General features: G+C 44.3%; 1 protein-coding gene and 1 long non-coding RNA gene across 12 annotated transcripts; one reads left to right on the forward strand and one right to left on the reverse strand.

Moving 5' to 3' along the window:
• Nucleotides 1-1,478: 1,478 nt before the first annotated feature.
• On the forward strand, nt 1,479-17,706 carry LOC127600023 (uncharacterized). Of its 11 annotated transcripts, none has more exons than XM_052064423.1 (11): nt 1,480-1,645; nt 1,721-1,899; nt 3,344-3,481; nt 3,562-3,679; nt 3,754-3,819; nt 13,595-13,712; nt 14,342-14,483; nt 15,030-15,179; nt 15,250-15,296; nt 17,245-17,324; nt 17,396-17,706. In XM_052064423.1, the coding sequence occupies exons 1-11, from the start codon at nt 1,538-1,540 to the stop codon at nt 17,486-17,488; spliced, it is 1,239 nt and encodes a 412-aa protein (XP_051920383.1). In that variant the 5' UTR covers nt 1,480-1,537; the 3' UTR covers nt 17,489-17,706. The 11 variants fall into 11 exon arrangements, 10 of the variants coding, with proteins under 10 accessions (XP_051920346.1, XP_051920354.1, XP_051920383.1 ...); XR_007962270.1 differs by lacking the exons at nt 13,595-13,712; nt 14,342-14,483; nt 15,030-15,179; nt 15,250-15,296; nt 17,245-17,324 and adding exons at nt 4,583-4,724; nt 7,243-7,392; nt 7,463-7,509; nt 7,888-7,967; nt 8,039-8,325 and having other exon boundaries at nt 1,481-1,645; nt 3,754-3,937; nt 17,598-17,706; XM_052064386.1 differs by lacking the exons at nt 3,344-3,481; nt 3,562-3,679; nt 3,754-3,819 and adding exons at nt 13,109-13,246; nt 13,327-13,444 and having other exon boundaries at nt 1,479-1,645; nt 13,520-13,712.
• Nucleotides 6,993-15,114, reverse strand: LOC127600230 (uncharacterized). Its single transcript, XR_007962301.1, has 2 exons — nt 14,992-15,114; nt 6,993-7,204 (listed from the first exon to the last, which is right to left on the reverse strand). It is a non-coding gene; the product is annotated as an uncharacterized LOC127600230 (long non-coding RNA).
• Nucleotides 17,707-17,874: the final 168 nt, after the last annotated feature.

Here is a 17,874-nt window from a genome sequence, read left to right on the forward strand (position 1 = left end):
GAGCAGAATTTGGAAGGGTATCTCCTTTATTTCTTATTAAGACCTAAAATTAGTAATTATCATGCAGGATAAACTAACTTTCACCCAAATTTAAATGCCAATAGCTTGACGTAAAAATGCCAAATACCTGAGGTCTGCTCAAACTGTCACTTCAAGGTCAAGGTCAAGGTCATCTTTATTGTCAAATATGCTTACATGTGACATGGAACATAGATGAAATTTCTTTCTCTCAATCTTCAGTGCAAATACGCATGCAAACATGCTGTGCATTAAACACACACGGCAAAGAAAGGATAGCAGCTACATTGTATAAAAGAAAATATATGCATATGCAATCTGAACAGTATCAACAATATAGACGATATAGACAATACAACATCATAAACAATGGCACATGTGGCTATTGTGGTAAAGTGAGGTAGTGTATTGTGCAATACGCAATATGCAGATGTCGGATAATGAGGGGAGGGTCATAGTCTGTGACAGGAGGCAGGGGTCGGGCAGAGGCAGAGGGTGGGGAGTGCGGGTAGAGCAGGGAGGGAGTTGAGTCTCCTGACCGTCGGGTGGAAGAAACTGTCTTTGAGCCTGCTGGTTCTTTGCAATTAAATCAGGACTGAAAACATTATTGTTTACTGCAGCATTGTCGTGAATCCTTCTCTTGTTTTAATCCCTTGCACTCTGTCTTTTAATATGTCTAAACGGATGCTTGGTTGTAATGATTTTGGAAACGGACAACACTAATTATTGAAGATTTGTAAGTTTGTGCTGGATGTACAGCTTCAACTGTTTAAAAGTCCGTTGTTGTATTTTACGCTTCTATTGCGCCAAACATTTTCAATGGGAGACAGGTCTGGACTGCAGGCAGGCCAATCTAATACCTCTACTCTTTTACTCTCAACCCCCGATGTTACACCTGCAGAATGTGGTTTGGCATTAGCTTGCCGAAACAAGCAGGGGCTTGAATGAGGAGCTTCAATAACGACGATTTTTTTTTCCAAAATTAAGCTGATTGTCGACCGAGAGCTAATTAAGCTGCATATGGCGGCCCCCTAAACGTAATGTTGCTTTGTGATTGCTCTGCACCACTCAAACCAAATCAGTGGGTTTGGGAGTAGATGCATTCTCAGGGTTTCGTGAACTCACGAACACAATTGCAGGGGCTGTGCGATTTGAGATTAAGAGTAGTTCAACATCAGGTTTGCGCAACTTTGGGTGCCGTGACGGACGACGTCCGTGACGTCGAATGGCGTGAAGGTTTGGAGGAAAATTGGATCTGGAATTTGACAGGGAGCCAGTGAGGCTCAATGAGGGGACAATTGTTAGCTCAAAAATACAAAAACATTTGTGAACTGGCATGTTCACACCCTGAAGTTAATTTCCCAATGGCAACCTGCCAGGCCACATCTTTCCCATCTGCTGATAAATTAATTTATAAATTCTTCCGAAGAACAAGTCAGACTACATATAGACGCTTGTGTTCAAGACTCATCTGTCATTTGTCATCCCGAATTGTGCGAGTCTGGTTCAGTCTTCCAACATGCACGGGTGCTTGCTGGTCTTGATGCTGCTGGCCTGCAGCTGCCAGGCGTTTAACTACATGGGCACAGCCTTTACCTACCACGCCCTGAAGGGGTCTGACACCAGGGTAAGTACTCTTTGAAACACGGATCATTGCCTGTCTTCTCAATGTCAGCTGTCATCACGAGCGAATGCTCCGCAGACCGTCGTTCGCTACAAGGTGGCCTTCCAGGAGTGCGGAAACGTCACCGTGGTGGACTGTCCGCTGGACAACTGCACGATCGACGTGGTGTCCGTGAAGAGGGTGGACGAGAACAGCGGAGTGTGGTGTCAGGATGAAGTGACCGTGCATGTGGACATCCCAGATAATTTTACGCTGAAGTGAGTCTTGAGTAACGCGCGAACATCTCTTTCCCCTTTGGGCTAGCCGAGAGCTAGCGCTCTACAACCAGTTTTTCCTCACTGCTAATGGTGTCAGTGATGAAACACAAACACATTGTCACCATATTCATTTTGATTTTTCAAATATCTGTTCAAAAACGCTTTTTTAAATCTCCATGGAGGATGGCGCAATGTAAAAAAAAAATCAAAAATCAAAATCAAAGGTGAACTTAACCTCGAGGAAGATTTCGATGAACTAAATTCTAGGACCAGAAAAAAACTGCGACAGCAGTGGTAAGGAGAACGTGAACCAAGGACCATTTCAAAATACTGTAATAAGATAAGATAAGATAAGATAAGATAAGATAAGATAAGATAAGATAAGATAAGATAAGATAAGATAAGATAAGATATCCTTTATTCGTCCCACACTGGGGAAATGTACAGCCTCCAGCAGCAAGAATGTATGTAGAAAGAAGAAAGAAGAAAGAGAAAAAAACAACAAACATCTTTCAATTAAATGCAATATGAACACAAAATGGATAAATCGCAGTACTATTTACAATTTTCCTTCACATCATTTAATTGTTATTATTATTATGATTGTTATTTTTTATTCATCAGCCTGACAGCAGTCGGTAGGAACGAGCGTCGGTATCTCTCCTTCTTGCAGCGCGGGTGTAACAGTCTCTGGCTGAAGGAGCTACCAAGTGCTGTCAGGGCGGGCTGGAGGGGGTGGGAGGGACTGGCCATCATAGCTTTTAGCTTAGTTAGCATCCTTCTGTTGCCCACCTCCTCCAGAGTGTAATGACACAATTGATTCTCAATATTCTCCATCCAGTCTAAAGAAAGCAAGAGTGGTGCCTTGAGATTTGAGTTTAAATTGTCCCCCGACCACAATTGTAACTCAAAACACAAAAGGTTTTGAAAGTAAATGGAAACATTTTCAATATGGCCGCTCAAAATAAGACAAGGTACCTTTTATTTGTCCCACACTGGGGAACTTGACAAATATTATTATATTACAGAACAATTACAGAAATATACAAATATTATTATTCGCGAAGATGTTTTTTTAACACTTTTTAATGTTGTACTTTACAAAAACATACCAGTAGTAATATCATGAAAGACATGAAAGACAGCAGAGAAAAATAATTCATGAAAAAACATTATGTTGGGTGGGGCTTAAATTCTTTGTACGTTGTGCTGCTCCTTCTAATATGCACGTATTGGCCTATCGGGGGCAGTATAATACCCTCATGCAGTCACAAAGTAATTGAGAGTTTTGCAACAACTGTCAGTGACCACGTAAGCTGCAAAATGTGTCTTTTTTTTCAGAGGATAAAGAATATATGTCAATTACATTAAGATAGTCGACTGAAAGGCCAATTTATGTTTTGAATGTCTGTTATTCATTTAATGTAAAAAATTGCTCTGCCAGTCTGGATGGCCTCAAGTGGATCAACGTAACCAATAACGTCACGGATGTACTGGCCGTCACACGCGCAGACGTGAGGATCAGGTCCGACACCGGCCGGCCAAATATGTCCCCCCGGGCGACCATGATTCCCTTGTACAGGTATGACAGGCCAGACACTGAAGTATTGGCGCCAGGGAAACCAGCCGCCACCTTATAGGGTGTTTGCATTCCTCCCCAAGGGTACCGTCCAACTGCTATTTCCAATCGAGGATGCCCATCTTTGACTCAGACGGAGATGATGTGGAGTGTTTCCCTTTAAACCCTGACAACAACCCGGATATTTTAAAAATCGTTGACGTGAGTGAACCCCACCTACTGAAAACAACACCCTCCTCGATTGCAACCCAGCACTGACTGCTTCTTCTCTCTAGGGTTGTTTCCTAAACTTCCTGCCCATTTTCAACGACAGCAGCGTGGAGGGCTTGTACGCCGTGCAGGTGGTCATGGAGGACAGCCCTCTCCAAGACTTGACTCTAACCGACGCCGCGGGGAACGAGAAGTTTATCCACAAAAATGAACCCATCAGCGAAGTTCCCGTCCAGTTTGTTCTGAAGGGTGAGAAACGTTTGGACCTGAATGACCTTTGGAACAGTCCAGTCTCCACTCACAGTTGGCAAAAGTGGGGCAGTCTGAAATGCTTAGCGCGAAAGCGCATCGGGGTTACATACTGTCGTTCTCGTTTTGTATTTTCAGAGGTGGAAGTGGGCGTGAGTAGAGCTGTCCACATACACATTCGTGATGATTTATACTTTTTAGGCTTTTTCTACGTTCGCGTTTTAGGCTGTTACAAAAAAAGGCGCACATTCTGTACTTTAAGGTGAAGTTCAGTTTCTAATCTCTCCTCACTTATCCCTGACCCCCATAATAGTATGCAAGTATGAAAGTGTGTACTTGTGATCTCCATCTTTAAAAAAAGTAGTGTTGCTAGCATTAGTACTGTGTTGCTAGCATTGTGATAGAAGTGTTAGCATAACACCACCCCGCGTGTTTAACCTTTTGATGTTTCACTCTTCGGGATATACAATTAACGCCAAATTAAGAAAGTGGTGAAAAATGTACCCGTAGAGCGAGAAACCGTGCTAATTCAACGTCGCTTTTTGAATCCTCTCAGCTGCCTGAGGTCCCTTCGCTGTGCACTTGAGAGGAAACGCTCTTATCGTAACCGTAACTTTTCCCCTGTTTGAATTTTTGAATTTCCAGTGGATCCACCAGTGGAGTCGTGCCAAGAGGGAAAATACCTGCCCTTGTTTTTACATCCTACGCCTAACGACGGAGATCATCGATACGCTTTTGTCAACCAGACCTTGGAGATTGATATCTACGCAAGCGCGGAGGAATCGACGTAAGTGTTTCTTTGAATGAATTTACCACCACAGATACACAATCATCTCTTCCACTGTCTATTGTGCCTTGTCATTTTCCAGTTAAAAATGAGACAGTCATGACTGAATTCTTTTCCTGAAGGAAAACACTCCCCGGTGGCATCACACTCTGTGTAACTGCCTTTAGCTGTCGCACGTGCTACGCATTGTATGCCGCAGTTCACAACGGCTCTTTAACATGACAAAGATCCATTTTTAAAAATACTTATACTCAGCAGAGACACTGATTAGTCACTCGATTCTCTCCGTCGCCCTCTCTCATTTTATAATTTGTGTTTGCAAAGACCCCGCTGTTTTGTTTGCTTTATTGTGATTTGGACTTCAGGACCACTGTAATTCGGAGTCTAGACATCTCATTGAACAGTAGATCAGTATGTCTCTTCTTACACTGTACCAAGGTGATTGCTCTAAGGCTGCAAGGGAAGCTCAGCTTCTCCTAAAATGTCAAAAAATAAGTGATCATGTCAAAATTGTTTGTGTGTACATACAATTTTGTGTACATGTCATTGACTCAACAGTGGACCAGCTCTACACCCTTAGCAGGGTCCTTGAGGGTATGTGGGAATTCGCCCAACCAGTCTACATGTGTTTTGTGGACTCGGAGAAGGCGTTTGACCGTGTCCCTCGGGGAGTTCTGTGGGGGGTGCTTCGTGGGTATGGGGTACCGAACCCCCTGATACGGGCTGTTCGGTCACTATACCACCGATGTCAGAGTTTGGTTCGCATTGCCGGCAGTAAGTCGGAATCGTTTCCAGTGGAGGTAGGACTCCGCCAGGGCTGCCCTTTGTCGCCGATTCTGTTCATAACCTTTATGGACAGAATTTCTAGGCGCAGCCGAAGCGTTGAGGGGGTCCGTTTTGGGGGCCTCAGTATTACATCCCTGCTTTTTGCAGATGATGTGGTGCTGTTGGCTCCTTCAAACAGGGCTCTCCAACTCTCACTGGAGCGTTTCGCAGCCGAGTGTGAAGCGGTTGGGATGAAAATCAGCACCTCCAAATCTGAAACCATGGTCCTCAGTCGGAAAAGGGTGGAGTGCCCCCTCTGGGTCGGGGAGGAGATCTTACCCCAAGTGGAGGAGTTCAAGTATCTTGGGGTCTTGTTCACAAGTGGGGGTAGGAGGGAGCGGGAGATCGACAGGCGGATCGGTGCAGCGTCTGCTGTGATGCGGACGTTGTATCGGTCTGTCGTGGTGAAGAAGGAGCTGAGCCAAAGGGCGAAGCTCTCAATTTACCGGTCGATCTACGTCCCAACCCTCACCTATGGTCACGAGCTATGGGTCGTGACCGAAAGAACGAGATCCCGGATACAAGCGGCTGAAATGAGTTTTCTCCGCAGGGTGTCCGGGCTCTCCCTTAGAGATAAGGTGAGAAGCTCAGTCATCCGTGAGGGGTTCAGAGTCGAGCCGCTTCTCCTCCACATCGAGAGGAGCCAGATGAGGTGGCTTGGGCATCTGATTCGGATGCCTCCTGAGTGCCTCCTCGGTGAGGTGTTCCGGTCATGTCCCACTGGGAGGAGACCCCGAGGAAGACCCAGGACACGCTGGAGAGACTATGTCACCCAGCTTGCCTGGGAACGACTCGGGATCCCCCGGGGAGAGCTGGAAGAAGTAGCTAGGGAGAGGGAAGTCTGGGCTTCCCTGCTAAAGCTGTTGCCCCGGATAAGCGGTAGATGATGGATGGATGGATGGATGGTCATTGACTCAATATGCGCTACAACGCGCTCAACTTTTTTCCAAATCAGCTTCTTATTACTGGTTACGACGCGACTCTCTTCTTATTCACTCCCGCAGCTTCACTGTGCTTTCAACTATGTGGACGCTGAACGTCTACAACGCAGACGCTGGGCGTCTCGAGAGTTCAGTCTAGGTTGTCCCAATGCATTGAAACGAGACGAGTCATTGGATAAAAGCTGGTTTTGTCCCACCCATCGGACGCTCAGCGTCTCTGGGAGTCTATGGACAGTGGGCGTTTTTGGGCTGGCCGGGACGCTGAGCTCTTCTGCATGATGATTGGATGATCATTCTGAGGCTGAATCACTTTTTGATTGGCAGCGAAATGAGCCAATCACCGATCTTTTGGTGGAGGCATCGTGGGAGCGTTTTTCAATTCTCATTCTGTTCTGAGTTCTGAATTGAACTAGAGACTTCTTCTAATCATCTGAGCGACGTTCTCTTTGTTGAAAACGACGAGTGACAAATTAATCTTTTATTTCTGGTGGGGTTTAGTGTAGTTACTGTAGTTGTAGGACACTAGTTAAGTCCCTGGAAAAGACGCCTTGTTGGTATGACAGGGTCACAGATAATTTTCTTGAAAAGGAACGGAGAGTAGAATCCACGTAGAAATAAACGGACCCATTTTATGATGGAGGCCGAAATTGAGCTTCCCCTCCTTGACAGACCAGCATCCGCCACTGCACTGTACATACTAATTCTTCGTGGCACCTCTTGTGGAAAAAATCTCATATCGACTTGTCTGCTAGGATCACACAACTGCTGTTCAGCGGGCCTGCCGGCGTAACAAAGAAATCATTGGGCGACGGCAAGTTTGTTCTGGCCTGGACGCCGACTCCAGAAGACTCCGGCCTACGTCAGGCCATCTGCTTTGTGGTTGAAGCGACAAAAAATAATACGTACGTATTTTTGTGAAATTGATCATTGGTGCGCTTTGCATACTAACAAGTCAATTCTGCTCTCCCACAGCATATTTCAATCGAAGATGCGCTGTGTCATCGTGGCAGTGGACCACTGTGAGTCAAATCTCTTCCTGTCTTTTCTATCAATTATTTCGACACCAACAACTCGTGGCAGCGGCGGGCCAATCACCACGACTACAAAAATGCAGTGACAACAGCACGTTTGGCAAGTCGAACCGTTTTGCTCTGACCAAGCAGAGGACATCATTGGAGGCAAGCTAGCTAGCTAGCAAATTTGCACTCTGATTGTTTCAAGAAATTCTATTGCAGATCTAGTTGAAGTTCATGGGCCCGCACCTGTGCTGGTGAGCGTCCTGGGCAGATTAGACATGGCAACGCAGAAAGTCTGAAATCTAATTGGATAAACACGGCTCACCGCTGCCACCTATCTGCCAGGCCAACTAATGAAAGCTGCATGACTTTTGCCTTTAGTGCTTATGGTCGTGGATGCCAAATTCCTGTCCCGAAGCTTCACTACCCGCTTCGATATCACTCATATCGCCTTACCGCGGGTATGCAGTCGACATTTCGCATACACAACACAACGATGCACCCAGTTTAAGTGCCGCTTGTTGTCCTGCAGCTGAAGAAGGAGCTGGTGGATCGAGGGCTGCCCCCTGACATCACGCTGAGAGTGGTGGACTTCAAGGAGGACTAGGAGGTTTTAATATGGTGATTGATTGTTTAACAAAGACTCGTGAAATGTGATAATTCACTCAGCATCTTTTTTTTTTCCACTTCACATGCCTCAACAAAAACCAAGATCATTCTTGAAAATTGATTGTGGCTTTGCAATGTCACTAAGGTATCAGGTGACTTTTTAGTTTATGTGGTGAAATTATTTAATTCAATGTAAATGTTTGCACAAAAGTTGAACTTTTACTTCATTTCAAACCATTTGAATACAGTGCACTCCGCTTAATAGAACACCATTGGGCCGAAGCGCTTCTGTTCTACTAAGCGGGGTTTCTATTAACCGGAGACACTTTATTAGGTACACCTTCAGACACGTCGACGACCAAGTTATGCACGCAGAAAAACCCCTGCTGACGAGTTAGAAGAGATATTTCGACTGTGGACGTCCATATCTTTAATCAAACAACAACTTTAATCAACTTCAGTCAAACATCTCAAATCACGAGAAAAATTTAGTTACTTTTGTCTGGAAACAGGAGTCCGTAATTTTGCGGTTGACTTCCCTCTCAATGCGCTGGATAAGAGGGAAGTCCTGGAAACCGCGGGCGTACCTTCTGAGAATCCGGAAATGCATCGTATCGTCTGAGTATGTCCTTCTTATCCGCAGGTGATAGCCCTCGTCTCTTGAATGAAGTTGAAGCCATTGTGACGTGCGTGTGTCTATGTGTGGAGTGACGCGTGCTACCTGTTACTCTACACGGCTAGAACTACCGCGTTTTCTCGCGATAGTGGTACAGTATCGCGATAGCTACACTTCGAAAACCACTAGTTTACAATGTTCGTTGCTTACGGCCTGTTCTATTAAGCGGAGTATCTTTATAGGAAATTGCATTAGGCAAATCTGTTCCAGAGCCTTTTGCTCTATTAAGCGGATTACTCTATTAACCGGTGTTCTATTAAGCGGAGTGCACTGTAGTAAAAATGGCTCTGCCGTGTTGACGATACCAGATATCACGATATCAGATTTAAATTTTGATAAAGTGTTTTTTTTCCCCCGTCTTTCTTTCTGTGCTAAACAATGAATGTAGTGTTTTCAGAAGTCAGTATCAAGCAAATTGCATCCTTGTATTATTGACATATGTAAGCACGACCAAAAAATTTTTAAAAAATCTCTTTCGGTTGATGCTCAAAAGCTGCAGTATTGGTGTCTGTATCGGATCTGAAATAACGGTATTGAGCCAACCCGATTGAAATACATGATAGTGACCAGAAATGCTGATAGCTTAACCCACAGGTTAAGATATAAACCCCTACACACCTACTCGGTGCCTCAGGTCTGCGAGCCAGACACTATTAGAGGTGTGAAGAACTAAGCGGAGTCTCAGAGGGGACCGAGCCTTTTCCGTTGCTGGTCCCTCTCTTTGGAATGACTGACCACTAAACATTCGGCAAGCCCTCTCACTACCCATCTTAAAAACTCGTCTCAGAACTCATTTCTCTTCTTTCGCTTTTGACTGAGCTATGACTCAGACTTGATTTTTAGTTTCACTGTTTTTGTGCTTTCTATTGTCTTTGTGATCAGTTTATTGTGTCATTGTTTCTTGCTGTACACCTGATATTTGCTCCATGTACAGGACTTTGTGTACAATGGAGATTGTTTGAAAGTGCTCTAGAGATACAGGTGAGTTAAGTTCAGTAAAATACTGTACAATCAAGAACAGAATTTGGGAGAGTCTCTCTTTTATCTCTTATTAAGCCCTAAAAATGAGTTCTTTTCAGGCATAATAAGGAGTCTGTTTGTTGCCATGATTTATGCTTTCACCCAAATTTAAACGGCAATAGCTTGACGTAAAAATGCAAACTTTTTATGTTCACGTACACTTCCTCAATAGCCGGTGCATTGTTGTCTTCCGCCCTGGTATGCCGCTGACAAGAGTGACTCAGTACTTGGCTCATCTGCTCTCGGCATCATGAACCTTTTAACAAGCGGGATGATGACACCTTTTCTCTGTACTTCCCCTCCATTTCTCGCTAGAGTTACTGCGCCTTTTCTGGAAGAGCCTTTCTTCCGGTTACTTATTTCTAGTTCAGGCCCATATCACATCTCCCGTTTGTATGGGAAAAAAAATTATTGACAGGGTTGTTTTGCAACAGATTCGCGGCACAGCCGTGAGACTGCACTTATTAAAGTCTTGAACCCTTTCATGCACCAATAATGATAAAATGTGACCCGATAACATGATAAACTCTCCAGTGAATTAACCGCTGTCCCTGAAAGGTTTAATGACATATACAGTACACGTACACCTGAAAAATGATACCGTCCTGGTATTGCTCAATCTTCGTGCTGCATTTGACACCTTTCATCATAATCTGTAGCTCAACAGACTACATCAGTGGGTCAGACTTAATGGCACTGTGCGGGGTTCCACAAGGGTCCATACTTGGGCCACTTCTCTTCAATATTGACAAACTGGCCCTTGATCAGATTATGGAGCATCAAAATATCTCTGACCACACTGGCAGAAGAGACGCAACTCCTTATTTTAGCGTCATCCCCTAACTGTAGTCCCTTACTTTCATTAAGTATATTCATCAATGAGTCAATGGAACAGAATCGTGGCTAGTTCAATCCAGAAAAGAAAGAAGTGATTAGTTTTTGTTTTGTTTTTTTTTTGCGCTGCACCACTCAAACCAAATCAGTGGGTTCGGGACTAGATGCATTCTCAGGGTTACGTGGACTCACAAATACAGTTGCTGAGGCTCCGCGATTTTCGATGAAGAGTAGTCCAACATCATTAGGCCAACTTCGTGACAGAAGACGTCCGTGACGCGGAATGGCATGAAGGTGTGAAGGAACAATGGAAGATGATCCGGAATTTGACAGGGAGCCAGTGAAGCTCGATGAGGAAACAATTGTTAGCTCAAAAATACAAAAACATTTGTGATCTGGCACGCTCACGCGCTGAAGTAAATTTCCAAATGGCAACCTCCCAGGCCTCACCTTTCCGTTCTGTTGTTAAATTATGGGGATGCGTCATTTTTCCGAAGAACAAGTCAGACTGCATATAGACGCTTGTGCTCAAGACTCATCTGTCACTTGTCATCCCGAATTGTGCGAGTCTGGTTCAGTCTTCCATCATGCACGGGTGCTTGCTGGTCTTGATGCTGCTGGCCTGCAGCTGCCAGGCGTTTAACTACATGGGCACAGCCTTTACCTACCACGCCCTGAAGGGGTCTGACACCAGGGTAAGTACTCTTTGAAACACGGATCATAGCCTGTCTTCTCAATGTCAGCTGTCATCACGAGCGAATGCTCCGCAGACCGTCGTTCGCTACAAGGTGGCCTTCCAGGAGTGCGGAAACGTCACCGTGGTGGACTGTCCGCTGGACAACTGCACGATCGACGTGGTGTCCGTGAAGAGGGTGGACGAGAACAGCGGAGTGTGGTGTCAGGATGAAGTGACCCTGCATGTGGACATCCCAGATAATTTTACGCTGAAGTGAGTCTTGAGAAACGCGCAAACATCTCTTTCCCCTTTGGGCTAGTCGAGAGCTAGCGCTCTACAACCAGTTTTTCCTCACTGCTCATAGTGGCAGTGATGAAACACAAACACATTGTGACCATATTCATTTGGATTTTTCAAATATCTGTACAAAAATGTTTTTTTCAATCTCCGTAGAGGATTGTGCGATGTAAAAAAAATGTAAAATCAGAGGTGAAGATTTCGATAAACTAAAATCTAAGGCCAGAAAAAACAGTGACGGCAGTGATAAGGGGACCGTGAACCAGGGAACATTTAAAAACAATGCCACAACTGATTGTAAATATTCTCTATCCAATCGAAAAAAAATAGTGGTGCCTTGAGATTTGAGTTTAATTTGTCCCCTGACCACATTTGTAACTCAAAACACAAAGGTTTTGAAAGTAAATGGAAATATTTTCAACATGCCCGCCCAAAATACAAATATTTTTCTTGTATGTTTTTTAAGCAATCTGTAATGTTGTTTTTTTTCAAAAACATACCGATAGTAATACAGTCAAACCTCGGTTTTTGAACGTCTCTGTTCTCGACCAAATAATTTCATTCATTCATTCATTCATCTTCCGAGCCGCTTGATCCTCACTAGGGTCGCGGGGGGTGCTGGAGCCTATCCCAGCTGTCTTCGGGCAGTAGGCGGGGGACACCCTGAACCGGTTGCCAGCCAATCGCAGGGCACACAGAGACAAACAACCATTCACTCGCACACTCACACCTAGGGACAATTTAGAGTGTTCAATCAGCCTGCCACGCATGTTTGTGGAATGTGGGAGGAAACCGGAGCACCCGGAGAAAACCCACGCAGGCCCGGGGAGAACATGCAAACTCCACACAGGGAGGCCGGAGCTGGAATCGAACCCGGTACCTCTGCACTGTGAAGCCGACGTGCTAACCACTGGACTACCGGGCCGCCCCCCAAATAATTTTTCGACCGAAAATTTCATTTTTTTTAATGCCTCGGATTAAGACCGAAAATTGGTTCTCCACCAAATTGAGCGCACTTGAATGCGCCACTTGACTCCTCTCGCCTTCCTGACACAAGTAAGTGACGCATCCTCGTGTAGCTTTCCACTGTGAGCAGATGTGTTCAATAAAGATTTTTTTTTTAAAGATCATGGTTTCGGTTTTTGAACAAATCGGTTTTCGAACAGCCTTCTGGAATGGATTATGGTCGAAAACCGAGGTATGACTGTATAATGAAAGACAACATAGAAAATAATCAATTTTTAAAATACATTCTTTGGACGTTGTGCTGCTCCTTCTGGTATGCACATAATGGCCCCTGGAGGGCAGTATAATACCCTCATGCAGTCACCAAGTAATTAAGAGTTTTGCAACAACTGTCAGTGAGGTGCAATTTTTTTTTTCTCAGTGGATAAAGAATATATGCCAATTATATTAAGACAGTCGACTGAAAGGCCAATTTATGTTTTGAATGTCTGTTATTCATTTAATGTAAAAAATTGCTCTGCCAGTCTGGATGGCCTCAAGTGGATCAACGTAACCAATAACGTCACGGATGTACTGGCCGTCACACGCGCAGACGTGAGGATCCGGTCTGACACCGGCCGGCCAAATATGTCCCCCCTGGCCACCATGATTCCCTTGTACAGGTATGACAGGCCAGACACTGAAGTTTTGGCGCCAGGGAAACCAGCCGCCACCTTATAGGATGTTTGCATTCATCCCCAAGGGTACCGTCCAACTGCTATTTCCAATCGAGGATGCCCATCTTTGACCCCGACGGAGATTATGTGGACTGTTATCTTGTAAAGTCTGACAGCAATTCGGATATTCCAATAATAGTTCACGTGAGTGAACCCCACCTACTGAAAACAACACCCTCCTCGATTGCCAACCCAGCACTGACTGCTCCTTCTCTCTAGGGTTGTTTCCTGAAATTCCTGCCGGACTACAACAAAAACAACAACATCAGCTTGGAGGGCATGTACGCCGTGCAGGTGGTCATGGAGGACAGCCCTCTCCAAGACTTGACTCTAACCGACGCCGCGGGGAACGAGAAGTTTATCTACAAATATGAACCCATCAGCGAAGTTCCCGTCCAGTTTGTTCTGAAGGGTGAGAAACGTTTGGACCTGAATGACCTTTGGAACAGTCCAGTCTCCACTCACAGTTGGCAAAAGTAGGGCAGTCTGAAATGCTTAGCGCGAAAGCGCATCGGGGTTACATACTGGGGTTCTCGTTTTGTATTTTCAGAGGTGGAAGTGGGCGTGAGTAGAGCTGTCCACATACACATTCGTGATGATTTATAATTTTTAGGCTTTTTCTACGTTCGCGTTTTAGGATGTTACAAAAAAAGGCTCACATTCTGGACTTTAAGGTGAAGTTCAGTTTCTAATCTCTCCTCATTCATCCCTGACCCCCATAATAGTATGCAAGTATGAAAGTGCGTACTTGTGATGTCCATCTTAAAAAAAAAGTAGTGTTGCTAGCATTAGTATTGTGTTGCTAGCATTGTGATAAAAGTGTTAGCATATAACCGTTTGATGTTTCACTCTTCGGGATATACAATTAACGCCAAATTAAGAAAGTGGTGAAAAATGTACCCGTAGAGCGAGAAACCGTGCTAATTCAACGTCGCTTTTTGAATCCTCTCAGCTGCCTGAGGTCCCTTCGCTGTGCACTTGAGAGGAAACGCTCTTATCGTAACCGTAACTTTTCCCCTGTTTGAATTTTTGAATTTCCAGTGGATCCACCAGTGGAGTCGTGCCAAGAGGGAAAATACCTGCCCTTGTTTTTAGATCCTACGCCTAACGACGGAGATCATCAATACGCCTTTGTCAACCAGACCTTGGAGATTAATATCTACGCAAGCGCGGAGGAATCGACGTAAGTGTTTCTTTGAATGAATTTACCATCAAGGAAAACACTCCCCGGTGGCATCACACTCTGTGTAACTGCCTTCAGCTGTCGCACGTGCTACGTATTGTTTGCAGCATTTCACAACGGCTCTTTAACATGACAAAGATCCATTTTTAAAAATACTTATACTCAGCAGAGACACTGATTAGTCACTGGATTCTCTCCCTCGCCCTCTCTCATTAGTGTTGTACTGACAAACTAGTGCAAATCAGAAAAAAAAAGATGATCAGATTTTTTTTAAAAACGCCACCTTTTGAATGTGGCTGGTGTTTTTTTTCTTCTGATTTTGGATTTGCTTTTGCGTTTTTTTTTTGTGTGCATTTTATAATTTGTGTTTGCAAAGACCCCATTTTTTGTTTGTGTTATTGGGATTTGGACTTCAGGGCCACTGTAATTAGTAGTCTAGACATCTCATTGAACAGCAGATCAGTCTGTCTGTTCTTCTTATACTGTGCATACTAATCTTCAGTGGCACGTCTTGTGGAAAAAATCTCATATCGACTTGTCTGCTAGGATCACACAACTGCTGTTCAGCGGGCCTGCCGGCGTAACAAAGGAATCATTGGGCGACGGCAGGTTTGTTCTGGCCTGGACGCCGACTCCAGAAGACTCCGGCCTACGTCAGGCCATCTGCTTTGTGGTTGAAGCGACAAAAAATGATACGTACGTATTTTTGTGAAATTGATCATTGGTGCGCTTTGCATACTAACAAGTCAATTCTGCTCTCCCACAGCATATTTCAATCTCAGATGCGCTGTGTCATCGTGGCAGTGGACCACTGTGAGTCAAATCTCTTCTTGTCTTTTCTATCAATTATTTGAACACCACCAACTCGTGGCAGCGGCGGGCCAATCACCACGACTACAAAAATGCAGTGACAACAGCACGTTTGGCAAGTCGAACCGTTTTGCTCTGACCAAGCAGAGGACATCACTGGAGGCAAGCTAGCTAGCTAGCAAATTTGCACTCTGATTGTTTCAAGAAATTCTATTGCAGATCTAGTTGAAGTTCATGGGCCCGCACCTGTGCTGGTGAGCGTCCTGGGCAGATTAGACATGGCAACGCAGAAAGTCTGAAATCTAATTGGATAAACACGGCTCACCGCTGCCACCTATCTGCTAGGGATGTGAATCTCAGCACTGAGGACGATTCGATACACATCTCGATGCACTACCAGCGATGCGATACTTAAACGATACATGGAATTTTCTGGCGACACGATGCGATATGTTTCACCGTCTTCACGATGTGATACGACGCGATACACATTTAGTTCAAATCAATGCGATCCTATACGATACAGTGCAATTTGTTGTGATATTGTGCAATTAAACATGATGCAAATACGCAAAGAAAAAAAGTTTAAAAAAAGATGGAATTCAGTATGGTATTACAAAATGTAGACCACTTTATTCCTTATAAACAGTAGAACGTGTAAAACAACTTATTTAAGCCCTTTCACAATTGGGTTTTGTGCAAAGAAAATGTAAACAATTTGGCACCTGAGACTCACAGCTGTTGCTGTAGTGTAAACACAAACAGACTACTCACTAAATGTCTTGTATGAAATATCCATCTCCATAGGACAGAAAAAAAAATACAATTGAAACAATCTGGCAGTCACAGCCTCAAAGCTGCTGTGTGTATTGTAGCGTACACAGACCACTCTCACTGAGTGTCAAAATGAAATGTCCAAAAGAGTCATCCATATATAGTTTTTCCTTGCGCGGTCACAGTGAGCTGCAAGGGGACCCCCAAAATAAGAGGCGATTTTTTTTCTGATCCTGACCTGGTTTGCCAAGAGTTTCTCCGGTGTCCAACGAGGAACTGGACGGGAAGGCCGGGGAGGGGGCGGGAAACTTGTCGGTGATGTGGTGCCATCGTTTTAAGTGGTCGGCATATTTGTGGTGCTGCCGTTGTATGGCTCCGTAGTGCGACATTCTTTACAAATTACGGAGCTTTTATAAATCTTTCCGTCTTTCTTTTCGAAGCCATAGTATTTCCAAACATAAGATCTGAATGTTGCGGAAGCATTAAATACAGTAGTTTCCTCGCTGCTGCTTGCGCGAACTTCCATAGTGTTTCGCTAGTTGTGTACTGGACTGTATGTGACGCACGGCTACTGTCCGTATTCAACACACAACGCAAAACAATGATGGTGCATTCATTGCCCCTAGGAAAGGGGAGACAGGTGACGTCTAACATGAATAAAACGGGGATTTTACCGATACCTACCAATGCATCGCGATGAATCTCGAAAAGGGCAGATGCTGTCAGGCTGATGAATAAAAAATAACAATCATAATAATAATAATAATTAAATGATGTGAAGGTAAATTGTAAATAGTACTGCGATTTATCCATTTGTGTTCATTTTGTATTTAATTGAAAGATGTTTGTTGTTGTTTTTTTTCTCTTCTTCTTTCTACATACATTATTGCTGCTGGAGGCTGTAAATTTCCCCATTGTGGGACAAATAAAGGATATCTTATCTTATCTTATCTTATAGGTGACGTCTAACATGAATAAAACGGGGCTTGAATCGGATTTTACCGATACCTACCAATGCATCGCGATGAATCTCGATTTCACCCGTCAATCGCGTCGTACCCAGTGAATGAGCCGATGCACTCGCATCGCGCACGTGCGCATCGATGTATCGATTATTTTCCACACCCTTACTATCTGCCAGGCCAACTAATGAAAGCTGCATGACTTTTGCCTTTAGTGCTTATGGTCCTGGATGCCAAATTCCTGTCCCGAAGCTTCCACACCCTCCTCGATATCAAGGAGATCGCCTTACCGCGGGTATGCCATCGACATTTCACATATACAGCACAACGATGCACCCAGTTTAAGTGCCACTTGTTGTCCTGCAGCTGAAGAAGGAGCTGGTGGATCGAGGGCTGCCCCCTGACATCACGCTGAGAGTGGTGGACTTCAAGGAGTTTGATGATAAATTGATTCCTTAACAAAGACTCATGAAACGTGATCATTCACTCTTATAATCTCAACGCATCTTTTTTCCACTTTACATGCCTCAACAAAAATATTATATTCAATGTAAATATTTGCACAAAGTTGCACTTTGACCTTATTACAACCATCTGAATAGTGAAGCTGGCTCTGTCGTGTTGACAGTGCCACTGTATCAGATTTAAGTTTTGATAAAGCGACAGTGGTGACATGACTTCAGTGTTTTTTGTTTTTCTTTTGCTAAACAGTGAATGTAGCGTTTTTAGAATTCAGATTCACGCAAATTGCATCCTCGTATTATTGACAACTGTAAGCAATCTGAAATGGCGCTCTTCAACCAGCCCGATTGAAATACATGATGGTCACCTGAAATGCTGAATGC

This window comes from Hippocampus zosterae, chromosome 1 (assembly GCF_025434085.1).
Source record: "Hippocampus zosterae strain Florida chromosome 1, ASM2543408v3, whole genome shotgun sequence".
NCBI classification, from domain to species: Eukaryota; Metazoa; Chordata; class Actinopteri; order Syngnathiformes; family Syngnathidae; genus Hippocampus; species Hippocampus zosterae.